Here is a 19,807-nt window from a genome sequence, read left to right on the forward strand (position 1 = left end):
ATAACTAAATAAAATCTTTGGAATTTTAAACAAAAAATCTGGATTTATGGAGACAACAAAACCAAACACAACTTTTGGCATTACAGTATATAGGCAAAACACACGCCGTATGCTTGGATCCTAAGGGCAGAACATCCTACCTCGAAAGCTGCCTACTTACAATACCAAAGGCTTAGTCAAAGAGGCACATGAATCTTTGGCACGGAACACTTGAGCAGGTCGACCGAAGTGCCCAGGGGTTAATCCCGGGGCCGGTCTCCCAGCATCCTCAGCGGCTTCGGCCCTGAGACGCCGCAGGTGAAGGCTCGGGGGGCGTGGACCAGACTCTACACCGCGCCGCCCCCCGACTCACTTCTTGCGGATTTCTTCCAGCAACTGCTGTTTCAGGCGGTTGATGCTCACACCGTCGAAATTGTAGCTTTTCTCTTCCTCCATAGTGTCAGGCTAGAGACCCCCCGCGTCTTTCCCCTCAGCACACCTTAGAACACAAGACATTAAAGGCCACCCAGAAGCGAGCAAGGAGAGTATGGCACGAGGCGGGGCACCCGAACCGCCTGCCGGTCCCACCTCCCGCGCGTGCCTGCAGAGGCGCGTGGTGACGTCATAAAGCGATGCCCGCAGGCGGCAGGGGGCGGGGCGAGGGTTGCCGGGGAGACTGGAAGAGAAACCTGCTCTGTCCGGTGGAGCGACCCTGGAGAACAGCTCGAGGGACACTCCTTGCTCAAGACTCTGGGGTTAGATTGTTCCGACTACACAGAGGAGTGTCAGGAGGCCGAGAATATCCCTCACCTTTTTCTTCCCTCCTGCTGCTTTCCTAAACATAGACCTTAGGGTGGCAAAGGCGGCTTCACTCTTAGCCCTTGTTAGGAAAATGCTGGATCCAAGAGTAGTTGCGCCCTTCTTTGCTTCAGTTGAACAAGCACCAGAGTCGCTGATTTGGCAGTGTTGGAGCGAGAGGAACTGGCCTTAAAAAGGTACTTCCTGAACTCGGGAAGACTGCTAACCCTCCAGATTATTGTTTTGCATCTGTGTGCCGTTCATGAACATACCTCAGAGCTGCTCACTGCAACTTGAAATTTCTATATATATATATATATATATATATATAGTCATGCGCCTCCATGTGAAGAGACCACCAAACAGGCTTTGTGTGAGCAACATGGCTGTTTATTTCACCTGGGTGCAGGCGGCTGAGTCCGAAAAAGGAGTCAGCCAAGGGAGATAAGGGTGGGGCCGTTTTATAGGGTTTGGATAGGTCAAGGAAAATTACAGTCAAAGGGAGGTTGTTCTCTGGCGGGTAGGAGTGGGAGTCACAAGGTGCTCAGTGGGGGAGCTTTTTGAGCCAAGATGAGCCAGGAAAAGGAATTTCGCAAGATAATGTCATCGCTGAAGGCAATGACTAGCCATTTTCACTTCTTTTGTGGTAGAATGTCATCAGTTAAGGCGGGGCAGGGCATTTTCCCTTCTTTTGTGGTTCTTCAGTTACTTCAGGCCATTTGGGCGTAGAAGTGTAAGTCACAGGGGATGCGGACATGCAAGTCACAGGCGTATATGTGCAGGTCACAGGGGATGCGATAGCTTGGCTTGGGCTCAGAGGCCTGACCTACATTTCTTTTTTTTTTTTTTTTGAGACAGAGTCTCGCTCTGTCTCCCAGGCTGGAGTGCAGTGACACAATCTCGGCTCACTGCAAGCTCCGCCTCGCCGGTTCACGCCATTCTCCTGCCTCAGCCTCCCGAGTAGCCGGGACTACAGGCGCCCGCCACCACGCCCGGCTAATTTTTTTGTATTTTTAGTAGAGACGGGGTTTCACCGAGTTAGCCAGGATGGTCTCGATCTCCTAACCTTGTGATCCACCCGCCTCGGCCTCCCAAAGTGCTGGGATTACAGGCATGAGCCACTGCGCCCGTCCTCATTATATTTTTAATCACAAAGTTCACCTCCTGCCCTTGATACATCTGTTTCCTTGACAAAAAGAGACAAACTCTGTAAAATATTTGAAGAGATTTATTCTAAGCCAAATGAGTGACCAATGGCTGGTGACAGCTCTCAGGAGATCCTAAGAACACGTGCCCAAGGTGGTCAGGGTACAGCTTAGTTTTATACATTTTAGGGAGACATGGGACATCAATCAAATACATGTTAAGATATACACTGGTTCCATCCAGAAAGGCAGGGCAATTGGAAGGGATGGGGGACAGGGGGCGGCTTCCAGGTCACAGCTAGATTCAAAGATTTCCTGATTGGCAATTGGTTGAAAAGTTATTTACTAAAGACTTAGGAATGTCTTTAGAAAATAAAGGGGTTGTGGAGACCAAGGTTTTAGTGAGAATGGGATAATTGATTGGTGTGGAAAACACAATTTGGTGTCAGACGTGTTGTGAATACATAAATAGTTTTCCAATTGAGTTTCTGGATGAGATTAACATTTCAATTGGGAGACTGAGTATAGTACATTGGCTTCTCCACTGTGGGTGGGCCTCAGCCAATCGACTGAAGACGGAATAGAACAAAAAGGCTGACCTCCCAGGAGTAACAGGGAGCTCCTACAGCCAAACAGCTTGAGTTGGAACACTTTTCCAGCCTTGGGCAACACTTTTCCAGCCTTGGGCTCAGACTGGGACTACACATCAGTTTGCCTGCCTCTCCAGCTTGTCAACTGCAGATCCTGAGACTTCTCAGCCTTCATAATTGTATGGGCAAATTCCTTATAATAAATCTTTTATACACACACTCCCTATTCTGTTTCTGTGAATTACCCTAATATAGGAGGTATGCTTATCAAAATTTTGTCTAGCTGTAAGTCTGAAAGGGCAACTCACAACCAAGTAAACAGAATAGAATGAAGTGAAAAGGACTAGATTATCTGTTGACAAATCCAAATGTACAGAGGATTTCTTTTTTGAGATGGAGTCTCACTGTCTCCCAGGCTGGAGTGCAATGGCACAATCTCAGCTTACTGCAACCTCCGCCTCCCGTGTTAAAGCAATTCTCCTGCCTCAGCCTCACAAAGTAGCTGGGACTACAGGCACACACCACCATGCCCAGCTAAATTTTTTTGTGTATTTTTAGTAGAGACAGGGGTTTCACCATATTGCGCAGACTGGTCTTGAACCCCTGACCTCGTGATCCACCCGCTTCTGCCTCCCAAAGTGCTGGGATTACAGGCGTGAGCCACTGCACCCAGCCGAGGATTTCTTAAAAAGATCTGTTAGCAGAATCTCACTGTGGGAAATTAAGAGCAAAGGCAAGCAGAAAACAGGTTTGTGTTTCTGGCAGAAATAAAGCAACGGAATTTACCTCCTGCTTGAAACAACTAAAAAACTAAAAGGAACAAAAAAAGAAACAATGGTTTTCAAGACATTGAACATCAGGCAGTAAGGGACAATGATCTCTTGTTGAGACACAAATGAGGCAAGCTCCCAAATTGGCCTGGGCCTGCCAGGGTACAAAGCGAAAAGGAGAAAACAGGCAGAGGCTGGTGGTTGCCCTAAGTTGAGGAAACAGAGTTTCTCTAAGAGTCTAGGGAGAACAAGGCAGCTAGACTTTGCAGGGCAGACATTGGAAGGAAGAGCTGCGCACGGTGTTCCCAGACCAAACTGAGGGTTGGGCTGCTATTTCTTGTGACCCAGTAACAAGATGTAGATGAACCGGGGAGGAAGAGTTTTTATTTCTGGAACCAGTTACAGGGAGAAGGCCTGGAAATGATCACCAGACCAACTCAAAATTACAAAATTTTCCAGAGCTTATAATACCTTCTAAGCTATATGTCTATGTGTAAGTGTGCATTCATCTAAAGACATAAGTGGTTAATTTCTTATAATCTACAACTAAGGTCTTGAGTCCTGAAGACCTTCCTCTGCAGCCTCAGTAAATTCACTTCATCTAAATGGGTCCAGGTGCTAGGGTGATTACCCTTGTCTCCTGCTAAATCAGGGAGGTTTGGTGATTCCTTCAGAACCCCAATAAACTTGTTTAATCCTAAATGGGTCTAGCTAAGAATTCCTTCATTTTTTTGGTCATGCTTTAAGGCCCAGTAAAGGCCTGGGCAAAATTGTTGGTGGGCTTTTGTTACATTCCAGCCTTTGCATAAGGGCCTTGGCTTTTTTATCTTTTAGCATTTAACTTAGCCACTCACTCAGTACTGAAACAGTTGTTATGGAGGCCTGTGTTGAGACCTGGCCTGCCACAGGGTACACTCTGCAGCAGAGTCCTGATGAATGCACACACATGGTGGGGCAAGTACTCAGGCTGGGGAAAGAACCATCACAAAGGATTAGTGGGGAAATCCTTACAGTTTACAGAGGTAGGAATAATACCTGCTACCACCCACCAGAATGGAAAACCTCTGAATTCACAGGGCATCAGGTACACAGAGGATTTTACTTTAGGAGTGGAAAAAAACACTAGCCACTAGCCCTAACAAGTTTAAAAGAAAGATCCAAAAGTATCCAACTGGTTCTAAGTAACTTAATCCCCTCCCAAGACAAAGCTCAAGAATATTTATAGGAACACAAAACATCCAGTACCCAATAAGGTAAAATTCACAATGTCCAACAATATCTTTGGTCTCGTTATGTTGCCCAGGCTGGTCTCGAACTCCTGGACTCGAGAAATCCACCCAACCTTAGCCTCCATTGGGATTGGGTGTGCGCCTTTGCACCCAATGTAACATTGTTTTCTTAAGGTATGTTAGAACTCACCTGTAAGTCCATCTGGGCTGATGTTTCTTTGTGGGAAGATTTTAAACTCCTTATGGAACTATTAGCCAAAATACCCTTAAAGAATTTGGTCTAGGGAATTGAGCCTCTTGCCCTAACAATCAGTAGGACTTACTAATTTATAATGACGACAGTGTGGGACTGGCCCAGGAAAAAAAGAAATGACAGATGGAACAAACGTCTCTGAGCCCAGAAACACTCATACTTGATATATAGGGAAAGACCTGTGGGAAATTACTGAAGGAAAGAACTATTCAATAAACGGGGGTTAAATAACTGATTATCCACGGAGCGGAGGAAGAGGGGAGGAATTAGATACCTTACATCTTGCACACATACACACAAATCTCAGTAAACACCTAAACATGAAAAGCAAAATTGTCAGCAGAGACAACAGGCAAATTTTACAGTAGAGGGAAATGAATGGCAAATGAACATGAAAAAATCCTGATCTAAGGTCAGGAAAGGAGGTCAGGAAAACACAAGTTAAAATTATGAGATACTTTTTTATATATGCTACATTAACAATAAAAACATTGCAAAGGGAAGTACTACTCAAGAGAATATCATCATTTTGGAAAATACCTGGCATTATTTTGCAAAATTGACAAGCCAACAACTCCACTGTTATGTACAAAGTCTCTTGCATATGTGTACCAGGGGACAGTCAAGTATTTTTTGAGTGTACTGTTTCTACCAACAAAAACTAAAAACAAATGTCAACTGATAGGAAAATGAACACTTGATATGGTATACTCAAACAGAATACTATAGAGCAACTAAACCATCCATGCATATAAGCACAAGAATTAATTTTAAACATAAACTCAAAAAAGCGAGTAAGACTTCACATTCAGACACTATATGTAGAAAGCTTCAAAAAATGAAACAGTATGTTTGGAGAATATACATGTGTGATTAAAAAAGGGCACGGAACAATAAAAAATGACGTGGGGAAAGAGGTAAGAAAATAGGAAGAACATACATATACGTAATTGGCAGCTTTCCGTGTCTTTAGTTAGGTGTGATGAGTTTTTAAGTATTAATTCTGTTACTCATCATACCTTACATGTAATATACAATTTTATCTATGTATCAATTATTACAAAATATAAAAAAATCTTTAGAAGATGCCTATCTCCTAATGATTCAATGAATGGTGGGAAAAGTCCATTTTCTAGAGTCTAAGACAGCACACTTTTTCTGCAAAGGGCTAGAGAGTGTGAATAAGTTAGGCTTGAAAACAGGTGGCCATCTGGATTTAGCCCATGGAGGATATTTGCTGACCTCTGGTCAAAGCTAACTATTTAAAGTTTATATTCCATTATTTGCCATTCCATTTCTTTTTAAATTTTTTTTAATTTTTAATTTTTATGGGCACGTGGTAGGTATATATATGTATGGGATACATGAGATATTTTGATACAGGTATATGATTCATAATAATTACATCAGGGTGTATCTACTGCTTCAAGCATTCATTTGTGTGACAAACGTCCCAATTACACTCTTTTATTTTTAAATGTATAAAAAGTTATTGCTGACTGTAGTCACCCTGTTAGGCTATCAAACACTAGAACTAATTCGTTCTAACTAACTGTATTTTCATACCCATTAATCAACCTCACTTCCCTTCCTATCCCTTCAATGCCTCCCAGCCTCTGGTAACCATCATTCTACTCTCTATCTCCATAAGTTTGATTATTGTAATTTTTAGCTCCCACAAATGAGAGTATATGAAGTGCCATTCTATTTCTTAAACTTAAAGCATAGACTGTAAGCTATTTACCAATTCACTTTTATTTCCATTTTATCAACTAGTACATTATCCTTGGTCTTAGGAAAAGCCTACATCAGTTCCATGTGTTCCCAAAATATAAGCCCATGTGATAATGAGGTCAGGCAATTCAGAGTTTCTTAATTCATAAAGTGCATTCTTCAGACAGCTTCAAATAATGTCTAAGTAGCCACTGGAAGATCAGAAATTATTAGAATGGACTACAGCTATGAAAACTAACACCAATCTCTTAAATTCAGTAAACAAAAATAAAATACCATTAGGTATTTAGTTACATAGTTTTTTAGCCCATGTAAGTAAATAGGTCTGTGAATAGTCTGCCTCCTGCCAAAGTGGAAACCATAATGCCTATCCACCATGGATTACGCCTAAGGTTTTCATATTCTTTACCTTGATTATGAACGAACCTTTCCTTTTTAATAACTTGTCTTTTAATATAAATTCCAATGATCGAATCCCAGAATAAAAATGTTTACCATTAGTAAACTCAATTCTGTTTTTATATATATATATATTTTTTACAAGTTTTAACCTTTTGGAAAAACAGAAGCAGATATGATAAAATAATTTCTTGAAGTACTTTTTTAATCCAATTAAGCTGATAATAATCACTTTGAATTTTAATACAAAACCAATCATGTTCCCAAATGTCCTAGGCTCATAAGAGAACAATCGGTCTCAATACAAAAGATGTAATAATCTATTTTTATTCATTTTAAATCAAAAAGACCATTCCATTTCCTAACAAACAGGTAAGTTACAAAAGTAGTCCATTTACTTTTCATCAGTCTTTCCGTTTTGAACAAGTCTTTTTGAGAATTCTTAGTTTAGGATTAGGTTTAGCTTACACACTGAAAATTTTGAGAAGCATCTAAAAAAATCCACACAGTGCAAAAAGAGGAGACAATACTTTAAGCCTTCTATAAAAAGAATTAAGGTTACTAAATGCCAATTTTTAAGCAAATATATAGTTTCCTAATTTGCTTTCTGAAATATAGCAGATATAAAAATAGTTCAACATTAGGTTTAATAAGGTCTAAATAGCACATGTATTATTAGCTTTATTTTACCTGCAAAAATATTTCAGCTACACTTGGAAAAAATAAACTTGAGAATATTACTTCACATTTCTAAGGCCAGATGCAAGAATACTTATTCTTTTCCTTTTAAATAGAAGACATGCCATAAAATTTATGAAAGTTAATTTGTAGGAATGAATACATTTAAAAAATACTGGTTAATCTGTGAGGAATTCCACATTTGCTTACATAACAAAATTTCATCCATTTCATAAGGCTTTGGTATAGGTGATTCCCAGCACTTCATCATTTATCTTTCTTCTTTGCCTCCTTTACTTCCTTCGTCTGCTCATCCTTCTCCCCTCTCACGTTGACATTTGCTGCTCCTTCTTGATTTTCCCTCTGAGAATTATCAACTATCTGATAGTCCTCAAGGAGAGTGTGTCCTGTTTGTGTTGCAGTTTTCTTCACCATTGCTTTGATACCAATGTTGTTAATATTGTAGGCAGTTACGCCAACATTGACTGCAGAATCCACCGCATTGTGGGTAGCTTCTCCTGCATTATACCCGTATCTTTAAAAGAAAGATTAGAGGACATAACAATGATATGATAAATATAAAATAAGGTCTTCTGAATTAGTATTAAATAAGTCAAATGATTACTGTGTTACCCCTGAAAGCAAAATTAAAGCTTAGGTTTCAATTTAATTAACAACTTAAAACACAGTAGAGAATGAAATCACACTGTGACAAAGCTGTATTTTCTCCTTTAGTAAAAACAGTGTGTGAAAATAAACTCAAGACTAGCTGAGAATGATGTAATAAAGACCCTCAAGTAAAAATAAAGTGTAAATTATAATATAGGTCATTAATCAGTCATTTTTTTTTAATCCTCCCTTTCTGGAAATATGAGGGAAAATATTCACAGAAGCAACTAATCTAGAGTCATATAAGTGGTTTCAAGTTCTACCTTAACCAGACTTTGGCTACGTCTTTTAATTATGGGAATTTGAGTTTGTCTTTAAACAGAGATTCTATGGCATTCTCCCCTGCATCCCACTCTACTGCACACTCACTGGCCTCCTTGCTGTTCCTTCAGCCCACCAAGCACTCAAAGGCCTTAGGACCTCTGTACTGGCTGCTCTCTGCTTGGACTTCCCATAGTTCTCTGCCCCACCTTCTACAAGTTGGCTCAACTATAATCTTCTCATTATCTAATCTGTTTAAATTGCCTTTTCCCACATGCCCACCTCCACCTCTTGACAATTGATTCCCCTTTTAACTACTTTTTCTTCTCCCATAACTTACCACTTTCTACATAATATAGAACTTACTCATTATCACTGTTCATGTCTTGCTTGTCTCACTAAAATATAAACCCTATTGGAGAGGAGATTCTTAGCTTTGTCCTTTAACGTATCCTAAATATTGAGAATAGTGCCTGATACTCAATGAATATTTACTAAATGAATGAAATCAGTAATTCCTGCCCTATCTGCCTCAGAGTTTCTTGAGCATCAGATGCATAGCAAGTGCCTGGGAAATTATAAAGCATATACAAAAGTAGTTATTATTGATAATAATATCTGCATTTAATGCTATTTCTATGATAAAATACAATTTGAGGTCCTATACGAGCATACCAAAACACATTTCCCTCGTGTTTGTTTTACTCTTTACCCCATTTTGGTAACAGGCTTTTAAAGCTTTTCTTGTCCACAGGTTTCCCCAAATAGAGGACTGTTTAAACAACAAACAACAAAAAAAAGGCAAAAGTTTACATTTTCTCCAGGACACAGTGAAGTTTCCTAGGTGCTTTATGACATATAGCTGGACATCTTATGTAACACTAGATTTGCCTTTTGAATTAACAAGTTCTCTATTACTAAATAGCCTGGCCTAGAATAGTGGTTTGTGATCCCATCGGCTTGTTTGTGCTTGGCTTTTTTAACCCCAGTGTGAAATAATCTTACAGTGCCTCTGAATGATGATTCTATTCTGTCCTTTGCCTAATGTTGGTAATTATATTAGAGCTAGCACACGGCAGAGCCTAGTCTGTCAAACCTTCCAAGTCTGTATTACTCTTAATCAGGGCCGTTCTCACCAGTCAACAGACAGAAAAGCTTCCTACAACTGCTTTGGCCAGTCCCTGTTATGCAACCCTTCAGCATTCCACAGGATTTGCTGATGGTGCAGAAGATGCACTATTGCTGATGGTGCCTTCTCATTGTCAACCAAGTCCCAGTCACAAATACTACTGTCAGGTGGTAATGGCTGTGTCTACACAAAAAGAAAAAGGTATCAGCAGTTTCTGCACTGAAAAACAGGGACCGTAACTCTTGGTGGAGCCGGTTTCCCCGAGGGCTTACAGAACATTCAGAAAACTAGATTCTAATGCCAACCATGCCAGTAATTAGCCACACGACCTTGGTCAAGTTTCTACCTCTTTGCATATTGTCAACTTTCTCTTCTTTATTTGAAAAAAATGAGGTATAATGTGTGAAAGCAGTTTTAAAATTCTAAAATACTAAACATATATTTTTAAATATCCTATAAAATGGCTTTTCATCAGTTGTATTTATTTTTTAATATACCCTCAACTATCACTCCTGCTTTCCAATATGCCTTAGAACTAGTTTTCCTAACAGGAATCTATTCTTCTCTTCATAAATAACTGTTTAGTCCTTTTCTTCAGATTCAAACTATACTGCTATAAACTCCTATAAAGCATGTCTGGCAGAAAGTTAAATTTATTTTTGATCTCTTATTTTTAAACAAATTTACTTTAATTAGAGCTCATTAAGTTGGATTTTATATACTAACACTACCAATTGAAAAATAATAAAAAATGAATACAAAGTAGGCCCTAAATAAGTCAATGAGATTCAAAACTACAACTGAACCAGATTTTTCTGAAATTTCTCCAATGTGTTCAGTTATACAGAACTGGTTTTGGGTAATATGACACCTGTCATTGAAGTTACCCCTTCATCCAGCGCAAATTTAGGGGGAATTTTAATTAAATTTCACTAAACAAACCAATAAACCAGCTACACTTATAGCATAGTACCAAAAACCATAAAACAGTAAATTTTCCACAGGAAAAAAAGTCTATTATTAAGCTTATATTCCACAAATATACATTCAAAGAAAATATTGCTAGGGGAAAATAAAAAGAGATCTATCAAAGCTATATTATTATTCTTTAAACACTTCAAAGTGGAATAAAAGAAGCTTAAAGGTGAAACTTAAGCTTCATATGTAGAAGAGAGATGAATTATTGAATAGGTACTATACCGCAATTAAGTGTAGCAGGTTTAAAGTTACTGTTTTTCATTATTCCTGTATGTCTTCACACCTCCAAATATAAGACAAAAGTATTAATTTAACTGACAAAAATAAACTGAATCTTAATGAATAGTTTCTATGCATTTACCTAAAAATTTTAAGATTATAGTTATTTAATCCTCTGTACTGGCTTATCCACCTGAAATCAAATAAGGAAGTTTATATAATACATTTGGTTTTCTCTCAAGCATAAAATTAAGGGAAATTTAAAATAACTACTTTGGAGAGCAATCGCTTATCATAGGCAATTAAGAACACAAATTTTCCTTATTATACTACCATCAGTTTGATTCGAGTACTCCACAAATGGTCATTCCATGAAATACTTTTTGATAGTAAATTTAAATACAGGACAGTGTAAATAAACCTAAGTGTATGTAAACAAATAAGAACAAAATTAAATAAAGGTACAACAAGTTTTTCCATTTCTTCAGTTCTATCACTAAGTTATTACTGGTTCAATACTTTTAGTTTCTTCTCTTAAAAGACATTTTCTACTTTGGGCCAGATTAGCTCCAAAGGTGAGAAACAGTATTACTTAGATAAAATCTTTTATTCCCTACTGCCTCTCCCCTCCTTCTAAATTTCTAATAGCAGAAACTAAATTACTGCTAAGACTGAATCATCCTCATAGTTAGAAATACAAAGCTACTTAACTAAATTCTCACTTATCTGCTTTTTATTTAAATTCCATGAATCTTTGGAAAAAAGGATAAAAAGAATAGCAATAATACAATAATAGAAATAAAAGAGCTGAGAATCACTGTTAAAAATATGCTATTCAACATATTAAGTTCTCATTAAGGACCAGAAGTGCAAAATCTACATTAAAATCCAGTATTTCCTAGTTATGTGAATCTCAAACTTTTAATAAATTAATTGTAGTTAGGTAAGTATTTTTTTTGTCATTAGAGTAGGCCATGAAACAAACCCAACAAAGCACTTCCTATTTTCTAATATGATAATCTAAAAATAATTCACTTTTGGCCTAAAAGGCATTTCTGAATTTCACCTGTTCTTGCTACAAATAAAGAACTATTTTTCTAATTATGACTGATCCAAAGTAACCTCAGGGTCATAAAACAATGACTGAATATTAGAGTTCAGTGCCACAGGTGACAAGAAGTGAGTTGGAAGACTTGAGTTTTATATTTCTATCAGAAGAATTTGAGATCTATTGTATGTTTTATCTCCCAACTCTTTTGGTAAAACTGACACTCCGGCCAGGCACGGTGGCTCACGCCTGTAATCCCAGCACTTTGGGAGGCTGAGGTGGGCGGATCACAAAATCAGGAGATGGAGACCATCCTGGCTAACACGGTGAAACCCTGTCTCTACTAAAAATACAAAAAATTAGCCGGGCGTGGTGGCGGGCGCCTGTAGTCCCAGCTACTCAGGAGGCTGAGGCAGGAGAATGGCATGAACCCGGGAGGTGGAGCTTGCAGTGAGCCAAGATCACGCCACTGCACTCCAGCCTGGGTGACACAGCAAGACTCCGTCTCCAAAAAAAAAAAACAAAAAAAAAAACCTGACACTCCAAAATGATATGCCATATTGCTTTGATTTGATTCAAAGATATGTATCCCCCAGAATGTAAACTAGTTCAGCCACTTTTGGGAGATTTCTCAAAAAACTTAAAATGGAATTACCATTTGATACCCAAAAGAAAATAAATTATTCTATCAAAAAGACACATGCACTCACATGTTCACTGCAGCACTATTCACAACAGCAAAGACATGGAATCAACCTAAGTGCCCCTCGACGGTGGACTGCATAAAGAAAACATGGTACATATACACCATGGAATACTACACAGCCCTAAAAATGAATGAAATCATACCCTTTGCAGCAACATGGATGCAGCTGGAGGCCATTATTCTAAATGAATTAATGTAGGAACAGAAAACCGCATGTTCTCACTTATAAATGGGAAATAAACACTGGGTACTCATGGACATAAAGATGACAACAACAGACACTGGGGACTACCAGGTGGGGGAGGGAGGGAGGGGAGTGTGAGCTAAAAGACCATCTATTGGGTACTATGCTTACTACCTGGGTTAAGGGATCATTTGTACCCCAAACCTCAGCATCATACAACAAACCTATGTAACAAGCCTGCACTTGTACCCTTTAATCTATAATAATAGTTGAAATTATAAAAAAAAGTAAAAATAAAGCAATTCCTATTTCCTAACTTAAAACAAACAAATGTATACATGCCCCAGACAGAGCAGATCAAACCAATTAAGGATGGAAATTAAATTAGCACTGTAGAGCACAGGTTCTGATGACAGAAACACTTGGTTTATATCCCAGCTCTACTACTCCCTAGCAGAGAAATCTTTAACATGGTATTTCACTTTACATTTTGGTTTCCTCATCTGCAAAATGGAGATAACAGTGTTGAAAAATTAATCAATACGTAGGAAAAGCAATGAACACAGTGCCTGATACAAAAGTATGAACTCAACTAAATGCTGTCAATAAGTGGATAATTAACATAAATAACCAAGAGTTGTGAATACTATTAATATTGCTCTTTTTTCTTTCTAAACAGTAAGATTCAAACTAATTCAAGGCTAAGAAAGCAACTCAGGTCCTTCATACTAGATTTAGTTTTTAGACCTTGATTCTTGTAGTATTGTATAAAGAAAGTAGAGTCAGGTAGAAAGAATAAGGAGCTAAAAGCAGAAGACCCTGCTTTAACTCTCACCTTCAATACCACTTGTCATAAATTTGTTATACAGTTGCTGCTTCAGCATTTATTTTTAGGCCTGACATAAGTTGCTTGAAACCTAGTTGTATCCCATCACCTTTGGCCTAACTAAAACTTCCCCCTCCCTGTGTGGTTGTCTGCAACACAGTATACTTGTTTCTCATCTCATTGACTCAAAACCCAACATACCCCACAGCTGCTGACCACAAGAAAATCCAATGGTCAACATTAGAGTCATGTAAAACCAGACTCCTGTAAATGTTCCCCTGTTCACACTTGTTTTCTTTAAACTAGTCAATCCACAGGCCCCACTGGAAAGCCAAAGGAAGAACACCCATGGACTTGCATGAAGGTAGTCACACAAATCGCCTCTCCCTTGCTGCTGCTCCCTGTTCACCCACCCCCTGCCCCACCCACTGGTTGAGCACTCAGCTGTCTTCAGACTTCCTCCTGGCCCTCGTGGGTACCCCTCTTCTCTCAAGGGTCTGTGAGTAATAAAAAGCTTCTGTCGTTTCGTGTGTTTGGTTGTACTGCCTTCTCTGTGTGTCACATAACCAACACACCCAAACCTTGCTCTCCTCCTAGTCAGGGTCTCCTAGAGAGTGGCTATCTTAGTAGGAATAAACTGGACACAGGTCAGAAAAGAGTCATAAGGGCATATGCCATAAACAAGTTCCCTGAGAGAGGGATACCTGGTCATGGATGTGCCAGGATAAAGAAGTATCCTGTGAAAGGCACACTGCAAACATCCATGAGCTTTTCCTCTTGAGCCACGACACAGCAGGACTAGAATTTATAGCCACTCTCCAGAGACAGACTGTAAGGCCAAATGAGAAAGCAATCATAACACCAATCAGGTGAGCTTGTGCAAATCATTCATTTCTGTTTGTCCATTTCTTAATATATGAAATTGAAGATACACCATCTACCCATTCCAATACAAATGTACAGTGGTAATCAGAGTCAAGTAAGATGTGACATAATTTTTATCAGTCTGTCTACTGAGTGGGCTAATATTAACAAGGGGTATAAGAGTTTAATTATAATTCAAGTTTATTCAGGCAGACATCACCCATCAAAAACAGGTAGTCAGTTAATAAGGTATACAGGAATTCTGGGCTTTTAAAAAAATTAAACTTATTCTTCACAGTAACGATGAACAAATGTTTATAACGATTAGTAATATAAAGCAAAGTGACAAGAATTCTGTTATTATACTAGAAATACTATTCTCCCTATTTAAGAAAAGCAGTGAGTGAAAAAAATTATTTATCAGATACTTAATAAAAATATCTTTACCATCATGGATTTTTGCAAAGGCTACAGGAGATTTAGTTGGCCAGGTGTGGTGGCTCATGCCTGTAATCCCAGCACTTTGGGAGGCTGAGGCAGGCAGATCACCTGAGGTCAGGAGTTGAAGACTAGCCTGGCTAATGTGGGGAAACCCCATTTCCACTTGAAAAAAAAAAAAATTAGCCGGGTGTGGTGGCGTGTGCCTGTAATCCCAGCTACTTGGGAGGCTGAGACAGAATTGCCTGAACCTGGGAGGTGGAAGTTGCAGTAAGCCGAGATCGCGCCTCCAGCTTGGGCAACAAGAAAAACTCCCTCTCAGAAAAACAACAACAACAACAACAACAAAACAGAGATTTAGTCATTAAAATAAAATTCAACTTACTTATATCTGACAGTTTGTACAGTTTCTGCTGAAACATTGTTAACAATGCATTTAGCTGCACATTCCAATCCTTGCCAAACAGTTGAAAATCCTGTAAAAATAATATTTAAAAGTATGTAAATCTAGTCCAAAGCAAATAGAGCTTCCTAGTTAAAATTCTGGGCCCCTTTGTTACCTTGAACACTACTTGCTGCTACAACCATGGCACCATCCAGAGGAGATTTCCCATCTTTGTCTTTTTTAAGAGATTCTGGAACTAGTTTGCTTCCATGCTTCTTGACATGTGGAGCTAGTTCTTTTCCAACGCAATTTGCTACAGTGCAAACTCCATCAACTAATATGACGATTAAAAAAAAAGAAAACTTAGGAAATATATATTATTCCCTTGATTTTTACCAGTCATCTTGCAACATTCTTAAATGAGCCTCTAAAATTGTTTTGCTATATAATGTTACAATTTCTACTTAAGGATATAAAGCTTAGAGAGGAGGTCTCACTATGTTGCCCAGGCTGGCCTTGACTTGTACTCCTGGGCTCAAGTGATCCTCCTGCCTCTGCCTCCTGAGTAGCTGGGACTACAGGTATGCAGCACAGACTGGCTATTTTTTAAATTAAGGCTTTTGTTTGCTTTAAAGCTGTGCTTGCAGAGCCTACTGATGTTTATAACCTTGCCTCTCAGATATACATGTTCTTGCACTTCTGCTTGAGAAAACCAGCCACCTTTTCTATCTGACTGTTGCAATGCAAGATTGGTTGGTACTTCTAGATTATTCCAGCTTAGTGTATTCATATTTTTCTATTGATAAAAATCTCAGTTATCTCAGTGAAATAACAGTAAAATGTTTAATTCTATAAAAGTAAACAATCCAAAATCTGATTCAAAAAATACTAAATACCAAAAAAGATCATTTTGCTAAATTTAATGATAATCCATTAAGGTTCTATCTACCCATCTCAAAACACCAAATTTCAGTGCTGTGATTCTCTAAAAGCAAGGAGTTAGAAGTGTATTGCTTGGGAAGGCTGGCGCCAGAATCACTAAGTCAGCTTTTCTCAAACAACAGATCCCTTCCTCTTGACCCTCAACTACTAAGCAGTAAACGGCTCTCCTTGAAAGAATGTGTCATATCCCTTGGAAGGATTCAAGGATTCACATCCAGTCGTGCTGCATAATGATGTTTTGGTCATTTCAGACATTTCAGGGTCCCATAAGATTATAATGGAGCTGATTAAGTCCCACTGCCTAGTAACATCACAGCCACCAAAACATCATAATTCAATTACTTTGTTTTTAAAATAAATTTAGTGTGGCCCAAGTATACAGTGTTATAAAGTCTGCAATAGTGTATAGCAATGTCCTAGGCCTTCACATTCACTCACCACTCACTCACTGCGTCACTCAGAGCAATTTCCAGTCCTGCAAGTGACATTTCTGGTAAGTGCTCTCTACAGGTTTTATGCCATTTTTTATCTTTTATATACTGCACTCCTACTGTACCTTTTCTATGTTTAGATGTGTTTAAACACACAAATACCATTGTGTTACAATTTCCTATAGTATTCAGTACAGTCACATGGTGCATAGGTTTGTAGCTTAGGAGCAATAGGCTATATCATATAGCCTAGGTGTGGAGTGGCAATAATGTTTAGGTTTGTGTGAGTACATGCTATGATGTTCACACAATGATGAAATCACCTAATGATAGATTTCTTAGAACTTACTCCCCTCGTTAAATAATACATGACTTTACATTCAGAACTCTTTTTCAAAGATACACACATTCTCCTCGTCAACACATCAAAACAACCCTTTAACCAGTTTCTCAAACTTGAACGTGCAAGTAAGAATCACCTAGGGATCTTGTGAAAATGCAGATTCTGAATCAGTAGGTGTGTCTGTGCCTAAAATTCTGCATTTCTAAGGATTCCAGACAGGCCGATGTGATGTTGCTGGTCCGCAGGTCTCACTATGAATAACGAAGAGAAACTGCTTTGTCCTAATTCTTTATTCTTGAGATTAAACCATCTAAATGAACATGCAGATTAACCCTGGATTAAGACATTATTTTAAATATAACTTTAAAGAGGTAAGGTTATCTAGAATTACTTTACCCAGGAACTGACTGACTTTTGCTGCTCCTCCTGTAGCTTGCTTCGCTATATAAAGTCCCTTGGTGACAGCTGGACTAACTTCCACAGGTTTTTCTTCTGGTTGAATCCGCTCTCGGAGTTTAGAAGCACCTTTCTGGATTGCTTTGCCAGTAAACTCAGCACCTTTGATTAAACCCCAACTCACCCAGGAAGCACCTTTTTAAAAGAAAATTTAAAATTGCACAATGTTAGGGCTAATTATACTTTTAAACACTTTAATAAATAACATCAACCAGAAAAAAATAAAAGGAGTTTGATATTCAGAAGCTAAAGGTGTCACGTCATAAACTTTCAAGCTAACTTTATACCTACAGTTTTCTTCCTGAATACTTAGGTCATATGTCACTCAGTGACAAGAGTTCTGCGTTACTCTATGCTGCCACTGCAACTTGCAGGTATCTCTATATGTTACTTACCACAGTATATTACTGTTAGGTATTAATTTTTAGTTTTGGTGCCATTAACATAGAATTTGGCTAAAGAACCCAGATATTCTTGTTCTTTTTGCCTTAGGCCAGGCACCACGTTTCCCCATGAAATCCTGAGGGAGAAAGACAGAACTATCACAAAATGTAAACCAAAGAAACTGCCTCTCAAACACCAAGGCAGAACTCTTACTTTCTTTAGGCTAAAAGCATTAGTCAGGGGGTCCTGTTCCTTCCTGAATCCTAAACCCAAACTCTTGGATCTCAGTACTGTTTAGCTTGCTACATATACCTGAACGACAAAAACATGAGAACACCCAAATGCATGAGAAGAGAAAATCTAAAAGAAGAGAGAGGCCTAGATAATTTAGCCATTTCTCATGACAGTGGGTCCTAGCCCTTTGCTTTGCTTATGTTCTCGCAGCTGGAATGACAGAACTGCTCACCAGAGGAACAGAGGGATGGAAGGGCCTTCTCTAGTGAGGACAAAAGGTCCTCAGCCAGTGGAAATGTGGGGAGAGGAGTGGGAGAGGGATGGGTAAAGAAAAAACACACAAGAACAGTGTCCCCTAAGATGGAAGAAGTATTATCCTACTCTGCAGAGACTTTCAATTTAAAATATTTCTTTTTTGGCGAACACTTAACAATGTGCTTTCAAAGTTGAACATATGAAGTACTTAATTATATTCTCTCAACGTCTGTGGTATGGTTTTACATCACTCCAGCCCATGAATAAGCATCCAGCAATCATGTGAAAACCATAACAGTTTATTTTAAAATGTTAACAATGAAAAGTGACATGTAATAAATAATTAGAAATTTTATGTTTCTCTTCCTGTTTTAGTCAACATCTCCACCTCCAGCTCCAATCCTACCCCCACTGTCCTACCTGACAATCAATTTCTGGGGAAGTGCAGGATTCAAACCCAAGCAAACAGGCTTCCACAAACAATAAAAGGCTTGAAGATGTCCATTTAAAAAAATTATCTTTTTAGATTAACTTATAGGTTGAAAAGTGTTAAGAAGAAACCAGCTGAACATGAACACTGAGAAATCGTAAAATAAATGACAATGAAACGAAGGATACTACAATCCTATAATGAAACTATAAGAAATAATAGGGATGAAGTCAAATGATGACTGAGAAAAATAAACAGAAATGAGATAAAAAGTCACAGCACTAATAAAGAGAAATACCAGATGCAAATAATCAATAACATATCACCATGGAAGTATACAGTATACATAAATATGTTAAAACTATGAACACTGCAACAGAAGATAAGGAAATGCAATATTTCATTGGTAGCTATGTAGATATTTTAAATGACATGTACAATGCCAGATATAGATTGATTCTGTTCACGTTTGCATCCTATGCACTGAATTAATACAGCCACATGACAGACCATGAACGTCTGCTGAATAAATGAGACACTGGCAGATGTTAAAATTATCTAACTCAAACCTAACTACTACAGCTTGTGGGACACTGTCCACTTTTACTGAACTAAAGAAAGCTACCATTTACAGTTGTTATTAAAAACAGAAGTCCCTGGCCAGGTGCAGTGGCTCACACCTATAATCTCAGCACTTTGGAAGGCCAAGTTGGGCGGATCACCTGAGGTCAGGAGTTTGAAACCAGCCTGGCCAATATGGCGAAACCTTGTCTCTACTAAAAATATAAAAATGAGCTGGGTGTGGTGGTGTGTATGTGTAGTCCCAGCTACTCAGGAAGCTGAGGCAGAAGAATCACTTGAACCCTGGAGGTGGAGTTTGCAGTGAGCCGAGATAGCATCACTGCACTCCAGCTTGGGTAACAGAATGAGACTCTGTCTCAAAACGAAACAAAACAAAACACAAAAACACAGAAGTTCCACATCACAGCTTTCTCTCCTGGTAAAAAGCTAGCTGAACCCTAAGATTATATAGAACCCAACTTTTCTGGT

General features: G+C 38.7%; 2 protein-coding genes across 6 annotated transcripts in view; both read right to left on the minus strand.

The window, feature by feature from the left end:
* CCDC169 (coiled-coil domain containing 169) overlaps positions 1–581 on the minus strand; it is a 63,199-nt gene extending 62,618 nt beyond the window's left edge. For all 3 annotated transcript variants that reach the window (XM_025364338.1, XM_025364336.1, XM_025364335.1), the window contains exon 1: positions 353–581. Coding sequence is in view for 1 of the 3 variants with exons in the window: in XM_025364335.1 (XP_025220120.1) it covers positions 353–435 (83 nt within the window). In the remaining 2 variants the exon portion in view is untranslated. The remainder of the gene's footprint in view (positions 1–352) is intronic.
* A 4,624-nt stretch (positions 582–5,205) lies between these two features.
* SPART (spartin) overlaps positions 5,206–19,807 on the minus strand; it is a 38,550-nt gene continuing 23,948 nt past the window's right edge. For all 3 annotated transcript variants that reach the window (XM_025364278.1, XM_025364276.1, XM_025364277.1), the window contains 4 exons: positions 17,395–17,589; positions 15,458–15,616; positions 15,283–15,373; positions 5,206–8,110 (listed from right to left, as the gene is read on the minus strand). In XM_025364278.1, coding sequence (XP_025220063.1) covers positions 7,843–8,110; positions 15,283–15,373; positions 15,458–15,616; positions 17,395–17,589 — 713 coding nt within the window. In that variant the 3' untranslated portion in view covers positions 5,206–7,842. The remainder of the gene's footprint in view (positions 8,111–15,282; positions 15,374–15,457; positions 15,617–17,394; positions 17,590–19,807) is intronic.

This window comes from Theropithecus gelada, chromosome 17 (genome assembly GCF_003255815.1).
Source record: "Theropithecus gelada isolate Dixy chromosome 17, Tgel_1.0, whole genome shotgun sequence".
Taxonomy (NCBI): Eukaryota; Metazoa; Chordata; class Mammalia; order Primates; family Cercopithecidae; genus Theropithecus; species Theropithecus gelada.